General features: G+C 42.2%; 1 protein-coding gene across 1 annotated transcript in view; it reads right to left on the minus strand.

The window, feature by feature from the left end:
- The window catches only part of LRP12 (LDL receptor related protein 12), a 51685-nt gene extending 34644 nt beyond the window's left edge, over positions 1-17041 (minus strand). Inside the window, 1 exon segment of the mRNA XM_040546680.1 lies at positions 16660-17041. Coding sequence (XP_040402614.1) covers positions 16660-16738 — 79 coding nt within the window. The 5' untranslated portion in view covers positions 16739-17041.
- Positions 17042-18159: the final 1118 nt, after the last annotated feature.

Raw genomic sequence — 18159 nt, forward strand, 5'->3', positions numbered from 1 at the left:
GCCAGTCTTTAGACCCCTAGCACCTATTCAGACTGAAACTGAGCTTGCACAAAATGTCACGCAGTCTGCCCAGCTATCTTCCAATACACAGTACAGAACCTCTGTCCCTTATTAATGCTTCACTGAAGCTATTGGAGTGTAGAAGTAACCCTGCATAGCTGTTCACATGAACTGCAAGAACTTGGTAAAAAGCACAGGCAAAGCAGGGAAAAACCCCGCAGAGAACACACTTCTTGCCTGTGCCTCCAACCCCTGTAGAACAAGGCTTTTTGTTAATTTTGTGCAAACACCCACATGCAAAATTCATGCCATTATATATTATGAATAATTTGATCTGCTCTAGTTATAGCAGATAGAAATGGAGATGTCACTGAGTTTCGAGGGAACTACAACACGTAGACATTTCTATTCTCACTAATAAAAAGACATTCAATCCATGTAGTTGCTTCTCTACAGTTGTCAGCCTCAAAATCTCAATCACTATGACAGAAAAGGCTATTATTTAGTTACAATAACTTTCTAGACTTGCCTAAACTATGCTGTTTATTAAATATCCTCAGGAGTTAGGAAGAGCCGAATTTGCTGCAGGTTGCCAGTCATAACACGCTGCATTCCTCAAAACGCACCGTGATTTGCTTCTATTCAAAAAGAAGACAGACATTAGTTAGATTGTTTAGTTAGACAGATTGCCTACAATACGTGAAATTCATTTTCTTATCATCTTTAATAGCCAAGGCACATTCCTGGTACAAACACATGCGCACACACTTGCATGAGTATGTGCAACACCCATAGAAGAAATCTGTATGTGGCAGCCTTGCTACTTTTTCATTCTTTTTGTTGAAAGCACATTAGTTTCATAAAAACAAATAATAGGGGAAATATCCAGTAAAATTTATAATCCAGCAAAACTTATTTTCTCTCCAATGTTTTAAGCAAGACCCACGTATACTTCTACTAAAAATCTGTTACAGCACAAGTCATTGATCCTAAAATAGTAAATTTGAGGAGCTCAATGAATATTTTCAAAAGACTAGAATTAGCCTACATGTATTTATCTACTTAAAGAATAATAGAGAACAGGTATAAAACTTCAAGACTCAAACCTGTATTTATTTCCCTCTCTTTGGAATGGGGATTTCTTTTCCTTTCCTTCCATGTTATCTGCTGTTAAAATTGTGATTCTTGTCCTGCAAGAAAGATGCTCGTGTTGTACTTTGCATGTTACGAGACAAACTTTTAACACTTCTGACTTCAGACACTGTGTGTCTGAAATGACACCTGCAAAAATGAATTTGCAAAAAGTTTAGATTCTCCCCTACTTAGCTCATAGTATCTGTAAAACACAATGATATACTATTTTTTTTTCCTAAAAGCACAAGTAAGCATTTATCATCATTATAGCTTTATTGTGTCAGGAGCAAGACACACACAAAAAGCAACTATTGCTCCATAGAGCTCACTGCTTTGTGAGAACGGTGTATGTTACACATTACCAGCTAAAGGAACAGACAGTAAGAGAGAACAATATATAAAGCGATTGGAAATCCCAGCCCACGAGGTGCCAAAATATAATCAGACAGCAGTGCTTTATAGGAACCACAGGAGTGGCCAGAAGGTTTGAGGAAAGCAAATACGACAGCTTTGTTCACCCCATGTAGACATCTACCCAGGTGGTGGGAAGCACAAAAGGAAAAATGGACAAACCTGAGCAGTGTTAATAAGCGAGAAAGCTATCAGTAAAGACCAACAGGACAGTAAAACCAAGTGAAGCAGAACTTTAAGAGCTACTCGGTGCTTAGATTCCTCATTCTCCCTCGCCTTCCCTCTTTCTCCCAAATAACCCCAGTCAAAGTTCAAACTTCTGCACACCATATGTAAAGGTCTGCCCCTTGGAAACTTTGGGAAGCATTTAGGAAAGCCTGAACTATTTTGTGTTGGAGGTAGCTATAGAGACAGGAGGGGGTGTTATGTGAAAACAGTTGTAAAATAGTAGTTGCAATATAAAGAGATGGTTAACACTGCCACCTCTATATGCTATGAAAAGAAATGCATGCGACAGCCAGAGTATTTCTTTTCTCATCGGAAAGAACTGCAGGGTCCTGGAGCCCCTCACCACGGGGATTCACAGTAATTAAAAAAGATAATCTTCTAATATCAGGACCTAGAAACAAGAGACTGTTGGATAGCACTATGGCTCCACAATTGCAAAACAAAGCAAAGAAATCCTTTCTGTAGGTTTGAATAAGCACTTGACTTGACAGCCAGTGTAGGCAGCTGCAATTCAGAGTACAGCAAGATTTCAAGACAGCCACAGAATACGTAGCTTCACCAAAAAGGGCAGACCTAAGTTTGTTTCTAAACACTCATGTAAAATTCCCCTGCTGTGAAACTGCATTCCCAAGACACAGAAATCACCACTGGAAAACTTTTTTTTTTTTTTTTTTTTGAAAGACTATTACTTCTTACAGAAATTAAGTGATCACAATGACTTGTAGATGCCAAAGTATACAATGAAGGTTGTTTGTAAGCCCCTAAATTCACTTTCTGTGCTTATTCTCAATAGAGGCAGTAAGAAAAGCCTTACATCGTATGGGTCACAAAATCCCATGTTTTATTATAGTACATTAACTCTAAGCATGCAAAAGAAGTCCCTCCCACATCCTTCAGCTTTACATTGCTATGTCCGTAATGCAGAATTCAAACGACATCCTTCTTTCCTTCTCGTCATTCAAACACGTACAGATGCACCTCTGCCAAGCATGTAAGTGTACCTCAGTGCAGCACAATCATGATTTGAATCTGAGCATTTTGCAAGAAATTGGAAATGCCTAGAAAATTTATGACGTGTTTATTTGTTTATCTCTGTCAAATAAAGCCAATTTTGGTGTCTCACGGCACACTGAACCTTCATGTCTTAAATGTAAGTTCACGGTGATTCGAAAGAGCAAACAGATTTGAGGAAGTTAGGGACGACCTTGAAATAGACAGGCACATTTACAGAGCTGTGAACTGGACCATTCACTTCCACCTAACGTTACCGTCTTAACGAAAAAGCTCTATGGAGATGGATGGCCAAGAAGTAAGCCGCCTCCTTTAACTGAAGCAGATCTCATAATCGTGGCCACACCTGAGGCTACACCATCCCTCTCAGCTCCAGCACTGCGTGAGGCTGCTGAATTGCCATGTTCCTGTTCTCAGGCTGATGCGCAGAAGGGCAGAAGTATAAATGAGGGCTCACGCACTCACGGTGCTCCCCGTCCCCTCCAGACCCTGAGATGTTCACGAAGACAGCACAGCAAGCCTCACACCACAGTACACTGGAGAACCTTACCAAAGGCCCAGCTCCCCTGGAGAAGTAAAGGCAGAGCAACAGGAGCGAACATACCCCAACACACACACTCTAGGAGAGACTTCCTATGACAAAAGCCCAAGTAGGCTTGAATATAATCAGAGGAATGAATGCCTCCGAGAGGAGAATGTGCTCTAACAGGTATTTCCAAAATCCTTATCACCATTTACTCTGACATTCATACTCATAATTACTTTCCAGCACGTTATCCCTACACCTAGTAGGTCATATCTCCATTTTTGCCTCAACACAAGCTCTTTCAGCTCTTATTTCTCCTGTCTTGACCAAAAAATGTTCTCACACATTTACGTAAGACATTAACTTCCTTTCTGCTAAGAGCTTTAACAACTTACTTTTTTTTTTCTGTAGTCCATTTACAACATCTTTAAAAAAATCATAGAATCAGAGAATATCCGAGTTGGGAGGGACCCAAAAAGATCATCAAGTCCAACTCTTGGGTCCCCAATGCACCACCACCAAAAAAAATCTTATTAAAGATATGGGATACTATATCAAAATGTTTCTACGCTACCTCTGAGAAAATTCCTGCCAGAACCATTCAGAGGAACACTAGATGGCTGAAGGTCAAGTAATGTAATTACTGCCCAACCCGCCATCCACCCAGTTCACAACCCGATACTCCCAAAGCCACCTGAGTTGTTCAGTTTGCTCATCCTCACTCTTATCTGGCTGTGTATCAACTTGAGACTAGTTTCCAAGGGATCACGTAGTATAAGAGCAACTGTGTGCATCTGTATACTCATTTCTCAATATTTTGGACTATTTCTACCACATTTGGCAGAAGGGTAACAGTCCCCAAAATCAGGTTTTAGTTTCATTAAAATGTATATTCCTCCTTGTGTTCCAACACAAATGCTTCACTGCAAAACTACCTGCTACTAAATGGGTAACACACAAGAAACTCCACGCAGAATACTGTAATTCTTGAGAAGAAACGTTTTTACTTTCCTGCTTCCAGTAAAATGGCTCGTCTGAAGGAGGTCTCTAACCAGCAGCAGATCATCACTAAACTGCATCCGTCCACTTAACAAAGAGTAGCTTAAATATACAGTGGGCTGTAGCAGAAGAGGACTGGCATTTTGGGGATGAGAGGAATCAGTTGGTACTTACAGTTTTAAAAACAGACAGGGATAGGAGATGGAGTTTTAAATACAGCGGTAAAAGACACACCGCTCTCAAAGCGGCCTCCTTCCAGTTCCACAAAAAATCAGCAACTGCATCCTTCCCAAAAGGGTGCCATTTACATTTAAATGCTTTAGGACCACTCTTCACCCTTTATCTTCCCTCCTCTGAGTGGGCAATTTTCCAGGTGCGAAGCCAACCTCCAAGATACATGCACTTAGCACACTTCAGAACTTGCACGCTACTGAGCTTCAGGCATTTAAGTAATCAGACTTGTCTGCCTACATTGAGAAGTGAGAAGAAGAGACTTCTCTGAAGACAGGTTCAGATCAGTAAGTCACATTCCTGTTGCCTCTCATCCCTTTAATAAGCTTGCCTTTTCCCACACTGACTCAGCCTTAAGCTAAGCCAAACCGATGCTCCCCACTGTACGCACAAAATCAGAACTGACAAGAAATGGGAAGTAGCAGACTATTCACAAACAATTATGGAGCAGCTTTTTATATTCTGTGCTTCAGCTTCTACCCTGTAAACAAGAATACTTCACAGGAACACTATTAGTGTGAGGGGTTATTAGTCCATCTTAATGCTTAATCCGTAGATAATAAAGAACTTTTAGGCAACTGCACAAGAAATATTCTAAAATAAAAATATTCTTTGAAGATTTCTTTCCAAGCAGTTCACATCAGTAAAGCACAGTAAATTTAAGTGTCAGTTAGGTTGATAGTATCCTTCCAGTGTAAGCCTATTTTTAAGGAAGCTTAGCACCAGGAAGTCACTGCTTGATACACAAGTGCTCTCTTACAAAGAGATGCTACATATGAAGTAACAGTCAACTAGGGAAAAAACCTCAAACAGCAGCTATTTGTTGGGACACTCAAATTCAACCAGTGTCCGAGTGAAACAAACCGACTTGTGAAGGATGTGATGAAGAACGCTTTGGAAAACAGCCATGTACAAAGACATTAGTATTTTATGTTAATACCATTAACCAAATTTGAGAGGCAGTTGTCTTCTTTCAGATGTAGCTTCTTTTCAATTTGCATGAAAAGCATTGTTACACTTGTGCATTGATGAAAGCAGATTACATCCCTTACAATTCCTACTGGCAACTCTGCCCAATGAATAATAATAAGCCACAATTTAAGGACATCGGTTTCGCTGTGTGTTCACTATTCATGGAAAAAAAAAAAAAAAAAGGAAGAGGGCATCACCACACGAGGTACGGTTCTGGAGAAAAAGTATAAAGGAAGCATGGAATATTTCATGGTATGAGTTTGCCATTCTTCATCTTGTATTTGTAGTACATACACACATTACTTTCTAAAATTAGGAAGTACTTTGAAGTTGAAGAGTACGACTTATTTGTGGTAAGTGCCTACTGTGAAGACAGAATACTTGCAAATTCTTGCTCTGTTTATACTCCACCACTGATTGTTATCCACTTGACTACTTACTTGATTTTTCCTTTCAGGATCACCTACAGACATACACAGAGGCTAAACACTGACTTTTACATGGTTTCTGTTATTACCAGTGCTGGTACACACTAAGACAATGTGGTTTCTCAAGAGGTCTGTATATTCTCTCTTAGAAGTATTTTATCCAGATCAGTACCCAGAAAGACAACTGTTAGGTTTGCTGCAGCTAAAAGTGAATGTACAAGTCATTCATGTTAGCCTTCATCCTCTCAAAGCAAAAACAAACAAACAAACAAAAAAAACCTGTATAGCTTTCTAAAGTGGATCACCTAAACCAGAGAGGAATAGCCTACAATAACCCTGGTGGGGTAAAATTTACAAATGCAGCTTTTTATAAAGATAATTTTGAATTAATAAACATGCCAGTGAAAATTCCTAAGGTCTAAAGTCAATTTCCTTGCTTATAGTTATGAAACTGCAGCTAACAATTTTACTTCATTTTTAAAAGCAGTTCAATTTGATTTGACTTAGGTCTTACTGATGCCAGCAGTAAAATTTACACTGATCACAACAAAGCACAGCAAAGTCAAGGCTGAGCTTGGATTAAAAGTCCGCACCCTTCCCCCTCCAATAGGTATATACATAATCAAAACAGCCAGAAAACTTATTAGCACTTAAACGAAGTTATATGCACATCAGAAAACCAGAGGTTTACCTCGATTTTGTCAACTTCCATTAGCAGAATTACAGATGAAGTCAATAACTAACTTCACTAAGAAAAGGCTAAGGCAGTGGTTCACTATTTGGTAATACTAATAAATAAATAAATCATGACCATGCTTCACTCTGTATTTCCACAGAGCAGTTCTAAGGCTTGGATTTCCTTTCTGAGGAATATAGCTTGAAAAGGAAAATGGGTATATTAGGCTTCAAAGCACTAATTCTGCTGTAAAATAAACGGTTAAAAATTACATATACAGGCAGACATTTCACTCTATTAAAAGCCAATCTGCTAACAAAATTCAGCACTTGCTCCTACACCCTTTTGAAAGAAAAGCACAGAATTTTAAAATAGCAAGAAATATGACACAGCATGGTGACAAGTAGAAGATCGATGTCAGACATAATGCCTACATGTTCAAATTTCTATTTATCCACTTTTATGTAATAACAAAGCATATATCTCAGTTAAGTACACATCCCTTCTCTTCAATAGCAGATTTCCAGATATAGGGAGAAGAGTAGGCCCAGAACAATGGAACCTCATGAACTGCCAAACACAAACCCCAATTACATGTCTAAGTAAAATAAAATATCTTCAGACACTTCAAAAATATATCAAAGTATACAGCATTTCAGTGCAGGCATGAAGGAGTTGCTTGATAAGGATCTGATGCCATAATCCTTACACGTATAGCAATAATTTATAAATTGTGTGCAACAACTCTCAACTTTAAAGCTATTTCAGCTCTCCTTCCCATCAGAATATGTCATCCTCCCTTGGAAAAAAAGCTACTGTTTGATGTGATCGTTTTACTTAAGTAACATGCATGCATGAGAAAGTGCGGATGTTTATTTCAAATTAAGTGCTTTGAGCAATTTATTGGCTCCCAAATGTACACTACGGTCAGCAAGCAGGGTCTCAGATTAAAAATTTAAATTCAGATTTACTTTGGTTATTAATAATTTCTAAAAGCTACTGCATTTTATGGCTATCTCCTTCATGTGCAAAGCCCGAAACAGCTACCCAGAGTTCAGGTCCACCTCCTCTGCAAAACCAGAAACTAGGGTGAGTTCTAGAAAACTGGTAAGAGCGATTCAAACATACTCACTTGGTCCCCGCGTACATATTCCTGGCCTCTGTGCTTTTAATGGACATTTCAAGACAGATGTACTGCTGAATCTTTCATGATACTGATTCTAGAAAAGTCAGTATTGAGCACTACTCAACTTTTTGTTAGTTGGGAGTGCAGAGGGGGGTCTCACTCCCCATCCATGGCCCTAACCTGACACTCCGGGCAGCCTGACTTCAAAGGGGCTCATCCCTGGAGACACCATTACAGCATACAGTTCGCAGCACTGCTGCTCCTTCTAACCTGCACCTCTGGAATACCGGATCTCCTGTTCCAGGAAAACTCCTCATGGACCCAAAGGCACCACAGACAAGCTGTGTGGCTCCAACAGACGGCAGGGAAAGCTGACTGTGCTCCTCACTACAGCAAGAAGACAAAGGTATACTTCTTTTGCCAAGTCTTATACATTTACAGCATTAAGGCGAAAGGGCTCTACAGGCCCCAGGTATTGTTCACAGATTTCCACTGCTGAAGAAGAGGAAGAGAAACAGAAATTTAGTATCGTGGACTTCACAAGAGAGTGGTAACATTATCACTCAGCCTTGGTATGCTGGGTTACTCTTTACTTTAGAACTGTGGTAGCACTGAAGCTTTGCTGCAGCATGCTCAGACAACACACACAAGAGGCGACTTCACATCAGGGATGGGAGTGAGACAGCCAGACAACATCAGGCACTGCAAAGCACTGCAGCTGGATCAGCAGCGACAGGGAGGTCAGCAGTAACTACACTCGAGGAGCATGCGGCGCCGAGACGCAGCCAGCAGTGAAGCACAAAGCCCAAACGCCCTGTCAGCAAGAAGAGGAACACACGCCAGGGTCACAAAAAAGAATGTTTCAAAATGCTGACAAAAGCCATATGCTGTGCTACAAAAATCCTCTAGTATCTCTGCTCGTTCACTTATCTCTTCTAAAGCACAGGTAAGAAGCAGGAATCTCAAGTTTCTGTGACATCCCGCTGCCTGAGCATACCCCTGAGACTTGAGAGATGGACCACGTGGAGAGATGGACTCACATGCAAGACCAGCTGGACTCCAATCCTTTTTCTCGACTGCTGATAATTCCTAAGAGTAACAACTTAGCCTGATTAGATGCTCACACAGTCACCGTAACACCCCTTAAAAGACCGTTCCCCTTACTGCCATTTTCACAGCCTCTTAAGTAACAGCTGTTCTCCCTGAGAGCTTGCACTTTCCCTTCCGTATTAAAGAATGGTTCTGCCACTGTTAGCCACGAATGTGTCTTCTCAGGACTTTCCAGTCTTTCCTTCTTTGCTGTCCCAACTTTCCACTCCTCATGAGTATCTCTAGCCACGGAACTGGTCATTCTATTCGAACCTTAGGGTAGGAAACATATAAGCAACAGAAAGGCACACAAATGGGAGCTCAATTTCTGCTAGTTACCCAACTACCCAAATCACACCCGAGCAGTACATCCGGCTGCACGTCAGTATGATCAAGACATTGGTGTCTGACAATTTTACCGTTTATCTTCCTGACTTGCCAACAGAGATCTCCTTGGGAATATTTAAACTGGTGTTTGCATCATGGAAAGGAGAAATGTTGCATCTCCGTACTTTTTATAATTATAAATTGGAAAAAAAAAAAAATAGGAACTCTCCCAAGTCCAGTTACAAATATTTCCATATGGTTTAGACATGCATTTGGAGTTAAATCCCTGTGCACTGTCTCTGAGCACTTCTTTAGAAGAGAGCAAATGGAAAAGTGTAATTGCTTAGCAGTATGAAGAACAGACTGCAGTAAATACATGAATGCAACGAATAAGACAGCATGTTAATTAGGGCTCTAGAATCATTCTCTTTGAAAAGGGCTTCCTTAAGCAGGAAAACAAGGGGGGTGCTAAGGCTTCCACTTAAAGCTATGCATTTTTATATATAAGGATTTGTTTACTGCATGAGGTGACCCTATTCATTAGCATTCTCAGTCCGAGTTACTACAATATCCCTAACTGAGGCTTTTACTTTCTTCTATTTGAAATACTCAAAATGCAATTCCATGCAAGTAAAATACCCTATGAGGGTATACTAACTCATTCTTGGATTCTAGTATGCTTTGTAAGGGATAGAAAAATGTGCTAACAAAACTCTAATGACAATTCAAATACAGGTAAAACCTAGGAGCCAGAACACATGAACACAAGCACATGCTTTCCCCTCTCCGAGACGCATCAACGAGACTTCCAATTTCTGTTCTCAATTTGCTCACTTCTGAAAACTTTCAGAATGACGAAGTTATTCTGAAAGGAACAATTCCTTAAATGAATAAGCTCATCAAATTTTTAAGAGGCGTTGAATAGAACAAACTTATTACTAGTAAGATAGTATAGATCTATAGATTAGAGGAAAAGTAATCTTTTACAGGAGAGACCTGTTCCCACAACCTGTAGTTTCAGAAGGACCTGTCTCCCAGTGGGTTCATACAAAGCTGGAATAATAAAACCAAGTTACAGGAACCTCTACCAGAGTGGTTTTTTCCTAAATTTTAAACACCACAGTCTTCCACCACATACGAGAGTGTGCTCACACTCCTTGTTAGAGGATCACTTTCTTGTTTTCTGTCTGCAACTGACTTAAACACTGCCCTGAACTGCTACACAAAGTCAGTCCTGGGGACTTCCACTTGGCAGAAGAAACATCTCGGTTAAGGGAAGGGTGGTCACGAATTACAGACACACAATCGGGTGCGTGCAAACATGCAAATCACAGCCTAAAAACATAGCTCAAGCTTACTTTCACCTTACGCAGAAATGCAAATAGTGCACTTTCGTTGCTTTGCAGAAAGTTTGTAATTCTCAGTAAGTTATGTTCATATTTCTTGCATGTCAGGCAAATTTCCCCACAACCTAGTAAAAAGTACCTATAAATCACAAGATGCTTACGTGGAGAGAACATCTTATGACAACAGCAGCTACTAAGCCAAATGTTTCTGCATGACCATCCCCCCCCCCAGAAAAAAAATATGCACTCCACTTAAAGGCTTTTTTTATTTTTATCATTGCTTTCTAATTTTTGATCCAGTAACAAGTTAGGGCAAAAAGAGATTTTTAACACTTTTTCCTGACTACTTCCAGAAAGTTGTTCCTCAAGAAACTGCTGAGCAACTTATCACCAATGCCCTCATTCAGACTGTCAGATTAGAGGGGGAAAAAATCAAATGGATCACTACTAAATGTATTTGCCTGGCTAAAAAGCCTTTCTTTCATCAACAGGTTAACAGTGTAGGAAAGTTGTAGTGTATCCAAGTTTAAAGCATCTGGTCAGAGCACCAAGTCAGAACCGAAGTCCAGAAGAGTGCTTTTGGAAGTATTTGCGCTGACCTGTCTGTCACATTCATTGCAGTAGTTTAAGCCTAAATATTCATGAGAATCAATACTATGTATTTCAATGCAATTGTAAACTTTAATGTAATGAGATATTATTAAAGGAACAACTATGTCGAAAAGTCAAGGGTAGAAAATGCCACCAAATGTAGTCAGGAGAACACGACTTTTCAGAGCACAGTATCACAGAGCCTGCTATATAAACCACTGGGAGCACTGCTTGCTACTGACAGGATAAACACAGGAACTTGGATCTACAGCCACCTCCCATGCTATTAAACACATTGCTACCCAATGTTTTCTTAAAGCCACGTCAACTAAGCAGGCTGAATCTTACTGACCACCTGACACCTCAGTATAACTGGCACAACAAAATGTTAGAGCTAGCAATTCTGCACTGAATACAAGCGCGATTATGTGAACTGTGAGACAGCAAAAATAAAAATAAAAAATCCAAACTTGTTAACAAATCACACTCTCAATTAGTGCCTTGCTAGATATCTTAGCTGTTCCAGTGCTCAGCATCACTATTAACTATCTGCGACAATATAAATGGAACACTACCCCTGGAAAATGCAGAGCCATCTCAAAAAACAAAAACAGACTATGTATGCAGTACAAGCAGTACTCATGAATAAAAAAAATAAGGGAATGAATCTCATACTTAACAAGTATGAGAAAACTGCCTTCCGCAGCTTGGAAGGCTAGGGCACAAAAAAGCTATGGTAAAAGGTAAGTGTGTGCAGGGGTACTTATGTAACTACCGTATCAAAATATTAACTTTAAGAATTTGCGATCTGTTAATGAACCATAAGACTGATCATAATTGCAAGCCTTAGTCAGGAGAAATATAAAAACAATATACATTGTACTCAGTTGAAAATAACACAGATGTGGTACTCATCTATTTGGTATTGAAATAGGATCCGGCAAAACAAAGGAGTCAAACAGATTCACCCGTAGGGCCCTTCCAACCCAGCAGTGCTCTTCTTCTCCTAGCAATGTCAGAAAAAAGCTGGAAAAGCCAAGCTAATTATACATTTTGCTCTGATGACAGTAATGGAGTCAGGTGGCTCCTGTCCTGATTCCAGCTACAAGTACCTCTCTGCTCACCCTCTGGCTGAAGGTGTTCTCATTTAGTGCGTATTTACAATCACCCCAATTACCTTAGATTAAATTTTCAAACTCTTTTTTGCTATGAGGTTGTCTAGGATGTGCTTTTTTCTTCTCCTCTCAGACAAACACTCTAAGTATTATCCACGTGACCTCACAGGTACTTTGACTACTGTGGCTCTGAACAGCCAGTTGAGTATGTACTTACATAACTTGACAGATGATAAACTTCTTAGACAATAGAAATTGCGATGCCATTAAAATTAGGCCATTTTCTCTTTAAGGACTACAAAACCTTTCTAATATGTTAAACACAGCAGTTTTGCCAATAATATGATTTACTTCCTAGCAAAATATATTTGTTCAATGTATCCCAGAAGTATCACTAAAAAGTGACATTTAAGAGTTTAAGGTACAATGGTCTATTAAGCCAAGCCATTCCTTTATGACAGTGTGTTCTGGCTTTATAGCACAACTTCTTTAGAAAATGGAATAAATTGGCTGGCAGACTTTACTTGCTTACAGGATTCAAGCTATTCTTTCAAACAAAATGAATGAAGAAAAATTTACTTTCCCTCATGCCATTGTCAGTAAACTGACACAAAACTGAAATTTGGGTCCAGACCAGTGAACTTTTGTAACAATTTGACCTGCCTGATCTTAAAACCATGAAAAAAACAAATAAACGACAGATTATATGTGCGATCTCATTGTAATCTCAATCAACATTTGTACCACAGAAACCCGGGATGGTACTAATACAGAACTAAGCGTTTTAAAGCCTGTATGTCTCTTCTTTTCATGGGCCAGAATAACGTCAATAGCATTGCAGTCTCAGAGGTAACATGCAACATTGCTTCAATTATGATTTCTGGGAATAACCATTTTCTGACCTCTTCTAATGATTCTCATTCATCAGCACTTAAGTAAAGCCCCGACTCCATCCTGTAGATACGGAGAAGTAAGACTGATCTCTATCATGCCACCAACTTCTTCCCTCGAGCTGTTCCGGTCACACAGTCCTACTTCTGTAAATGCTTTTCTTTTATACTCATTACATCTGGTGAAGGCAGAAGTAGGGTAATTTGCCAACTGTACCTCGGCATTGATCACTACCAACTCTACAACACGCAATAAGATCTGCTGTAGTTTTCTGTTGAGTGGGACAGAAATTCTTACTATACAGCGGGATGACAGGTACAGTTAAGATAATAAAAAGTTGGACTCTGCAGCTATCTGAAGAAGGTGAGTATCCACACCTCCACACCACATCCCAAACAAAAGCATGCCTTAGTTTTTGCACTGTGCCACTCCAGAGACTTTTCTTAAACTTAAACTCTGCTCACCAATCTCTCCCTACCTGGTCCTGAAAACCCTGCATTACAGCACCTGTAAGATACAAACCATCATCATGCCAAGGGTTAAATAAAAATCTTACGTAACAGGAATTCAGTTCTCAAATCCAAGCTGATGTTTTAACAAGAAAACAAAATTCATTTGATTTCCAGCTAATCAATCATCAAACTCTGTTTTGAAAAATCCTGCCCTCAAGGGAATACGACCAATTTCTCAAATGATGTTTTTCCCCTACAGAAATCACTTAATGCAACACACAGCTTTGTTTTGAAAACAGGCAACTGTTAGGACCTTTGAGATATGCGGAAATGTCTTCATGCTTATCCTGGTAAAAGCCATGCCAGAATTGTATAGAGAGATGTATAATAAAGTATATCTTGGATAGAAAATTTCCAAGTCAACAGGAAGGCCAGTTATATTAAAAAGTGAATACTGCTGCCCAATATCCTACCAAGCTAAAATTCTTGTTAGTTGGTGCTATTCCAATATTTCACACATCAGTATTCCTCCTTCTCAAATTTTTATAATTACAGTCATCATCAGAAGGAAGGTTTGAAAAAAATCACTAACTACAGGGAAACAGAGAAACATTCTCTGGAGAGCTCAAGGCCCACATATCAACCTCCATGAATTTAGTATTTTAATTAGTGGAAAATTCTAGATATAGCTGTGCAACTGCATAATGGAAGTCAACCAAAGCAATGCACTACTGCTTTTCCAAGTATGTGTTTACCCTGAGCACTGCCTACTGTATTCAAAGCCATAACATGCAGTACCATAATGATATCTGCAACACTCCGCTCAGAATCAACACTGCTGTCAGCAATGCCTTGATCAAAGTTCATAGTGACATTATTTTAGTTTGGAAGAACTAAAAGCAGTTGTACAGGAAGATAATATGCTTTAATGGGGAATATTCCTCACTCCCACTTCCCTCTCCCCAGAGAAATGAACAAGACAAACCAAAATGAGTACTAGAGATAGGGCTTTGCTACATAGCAAATGATTGCTCTCTTCTTGGATGCTCTAGCGTGGGAAGAACAAAGTTCCTTTCCTTTGAGCTGTGAAACTGATCAGAACTTCAGACATCTATAACAATAAGTTGTAGGGAGAAATTAATCCTTCACGAGGATGAGGCAGCCCACTGACTGGAAGCGGACGCTGCTTTCCCCTTTACATCAATGGTGATGATGAATAGCAATGGGTTTCAGCAAGGCAAAAAGAAAAAAAAAAAGTTATGGAGCCTTCCTCGTACTTGGTTAAACTTTGGAAAACCTAGCGTAAAGGTCCCTAAAAAATGTTATTTGGCACATATTTTACTTGGTTGTTAAAACAAACAACCAAAAAACACGCCTACACTCTCTCTACAGAAGATTGTGCTTGTTAAAGTTTTACAGTGGAAATGCTGACAACAGTGCCAAAGCTATAGCATCACAGTCTGAAACTATCTACTGAAGTTAGGCTGGTGAGGTTTGTCACAACAATTAGCAATTTCACTTTTATTTCAATTGTGGAGATTATAAGAGAAGAACACAGAGTTTGTTTAAAAAAAAAAAACTCTGCACAGAAGTTACATTTCTCAAATGCATTAAGCACATAAACATAAGGATAGCTTAACATCTCCAGAACTGAGATTTTCCCCACCATTTCCTGCTCTACCACAAGCCAACTCCTTTCCAGTTGTGCTTTCACTTCAGCTTTTGACATATGATTTTTTAACAGCCTACATAAAGACTCTTCTTTGGCTTTGTGTGCATTTAAAAAGTTGGTCAGCACCTTGCCTCGCTCATCCAAGGGGGCTCACTCAAAAATTAAACTACGCTAGCGTAACTATTCACTTACAGATACTGGTGTAACCGTAGTTCTACGTGAAGAAGCCTATCTTATTTTTACTCACTTATATATATATATTAATCAATGAAATAGGAAGCGTTCTTAAAGATTTATGCAGCATATCTACAGACAAGAGTTTGCACTGCTATTCACAGCACAGGCACACACTGGAAAAAGCCCTTTGCACAGACAAAACCTGAGCTATCAACCCTCTGGCCTCAAGTTTGTTTTACTGAACAGTAAAACAGATTCTAACTTAATACGCTCAACCCCACGTTCAAAGCAAAGGCACCAACTTCAGAATTGGCTAAACCAGGGCCACTGCTGACGTCCCCCTGAGAGCGAGGCTCATGCCCAGCTCCACGCCAGCCGGCTGCTTCTCACGTCGGGGCCCAGCGGCAGAGCCTGCGCTCAAGTTTGTACAACAAACACAACTCCGGGAGGGAAAGCGAGACAACACTCACCGCAAAGCATCTGGGGTTTGCCCTATTGCATGTCACCGGGCTACCTACACACCATAAAGCAGCAGCGTAAACACAGCCACTCACGCAATCAGTAAGTATTTTTCGTTAGCAGCTTTGTTTAAAGACGGGTTCATAACCAGGCATGAAATGCCGTTTTGGCACGGGCTGCGGGCGCGCTGAACAAAAGCGGAGGTCCCTGGACCCAGCGAGGCCTGCGCTGGCCGTGCCACAAACTCCTCGCCCGACACCAGCGCCTCGACACCCCCTCGGCACCCCGAGGGAGAGCACATCCTGCACGGCCTCCGTCCCAACCCGGCCGGTGTGGAACATCTCCCAGGCATCCTCTCGCCACCCAGAGCCAACGCTTACTCGTGACTCAGAGGATTTGGGGTTTGTTTGTTTGTGCAGTCGCGCACCAACTCCGGAGTTCCCAGCCGCGCATACATCTGCGGGTGATAAAGACGAGGGCAGCTGGGCCAAATCCCAGCCTCCGTCTGCAGGACTTCCCTGAGGAGATTTCCACCCACGCCCCCCCAAGCAGGGTTGGGGGAAAATAAAAAAGAAATTACAAAGAGCGAGTCGTGGAGCGGCCGGGCTCGGCGGCTGGGGGAAGGCAAGGGGAAGCCCGGGGCCGGCCGACAGGACGGGGGCGGTCCAGGGGGGTGTCCCCGGGCCCTGCCCCGGGCCGAGGGACCCCGGGGCCGGCCGGGCCCGCCGCCGAAAGGCCGCTTTGTTCGCGCCAACCCCCCGCCCCGCGGCCAGGCGGCGTCGCTGCCACGGTACCTACCGCAGCAGGAGACGACGAGGAGCAGGAGCTGCGCTGACCTCCATGCCGGGGAGCCTCCTGCGCTCCCCCAAGGGGCCATAACCCCGGCCCGCGGCGAGGCGACGAGCAGCCGGACCTGCCACCGCCGCGCCCCCGACACGCAGCCGGAGCCGCCGCAAGCGAGAGGTGGGGGGGGGGGAGCCGGCCTCGCCTCGCCCCCCCGCCGGAGCTGCGGCCTCGGGGAGCGCTAGCGGCCCGCACTCGCCCGCCTCATCCGCCCGCCCGCGGAGCCATGAGCAGCCGCCTCCGCCGGCCTCGGCCTCCTTCCCTCCGCCCCGCAAACGCTTCCTCCTCCCGGCTGGGCTCCGCCGCGGCTGCGCACTGCCCGACCGAGCGCATGGAGGCGCCGCCGGCAGCCGCGGGGCGGGGCGGAGCGGAGCGGGGCGGCGGGGGAGGGCCCGACCTCGGCCCGGCGCCTCCCGCCCCGGCCGGGCCCGCCCCGCCGCTGGGAGGCCGCGACCCCTGAAGGGAAGGGCCTGAAGTGGGCACCAAGGGGCTGGCAGGTTGAAACGTCTCCCGGTAGTATCGCAGCCGGGCTGCTCGGCCCGACCCGCTGCCCTGAAAACGTGTGTGTGAAATGCAGCCCGCTCTGTGAAGCACCGAGACGCCCCAGCCGAGGCGTTTCTGGCCTCCAAATCCGCGTTTCACAAATAAGACCTAAAAAGCAGTGTGTAAACAAAAAGTGAAACTCTGCTGTAGATGCGTTGCATCCAGATTTACGGACTAGCTTTGACACTGTACGTTTCTGTTGACACTGTACATTTTTGTTAACGTACGATTAACCATCCTCCACCTTTTAATGACCTTATTTTTCTCTTCCACACTTACCTATTGCTCTCCATTGTTTAACCGAGTATCAAAAGCAAGTAGGATTCACAGTGCAATCTCTATCTTGAATTTTGCAGCGTCAGTTGCAGACTTGGAGAAGTGTTTATTGCCTGAAAGCTACTCAGTTCTACTAGATGAGCTGATTTATTAGGAAAATAAATTATTACCATTCCTTAAAAGAACAAAAATCACACAGGTAGGGCTTCATTGCTACATCATGAGAACAGATGTTTTGGATCTGACCAGAGCTCTGGCTCCATGAAAGTTGATGGCTGTGGCGAGTGCTCTATTTCTCCTTATTCCTTTCTTTTTTCACTGCTCTTCTCTGATTCCTCCCCCGTTTATTTCCCACCCACCATTTTATTTCAGAAGGAAGAGAAGTATATTGGGGGATATGTCTTTTTTGGAGGTGTGGAGGGGAAATAGGTTGTTATATGGATGAGCATCTTGAAGTAGATGAAGTATCAGTGATAGTCACTAAAGAAGGAAGACAAACCAGACAAGCCTGAATGTTCCCTTACTCTCCGGGAAGTTGTGGCTCAGGAACACCCTGAATTATAGATGATATCATCGAGTTTAATAACTCTCAATGGATTAGTCTTTGGTAAATTTATCCAGTCACAGTTTGAACCT

This window comes from Cygnus olor, chromosome 2 (genome assembly GCF_009769625.2).
Source record: "Cygnus olor isolate bCygOlo1 chromosome 2, bCygOlo1.pri.v2, whole genome shotgun sequence".
NCBI lineage: Eukaryota > Metazoa > Chordata > Aves > Anseriformes > Anatidae > Cygnus > Cygnus olor.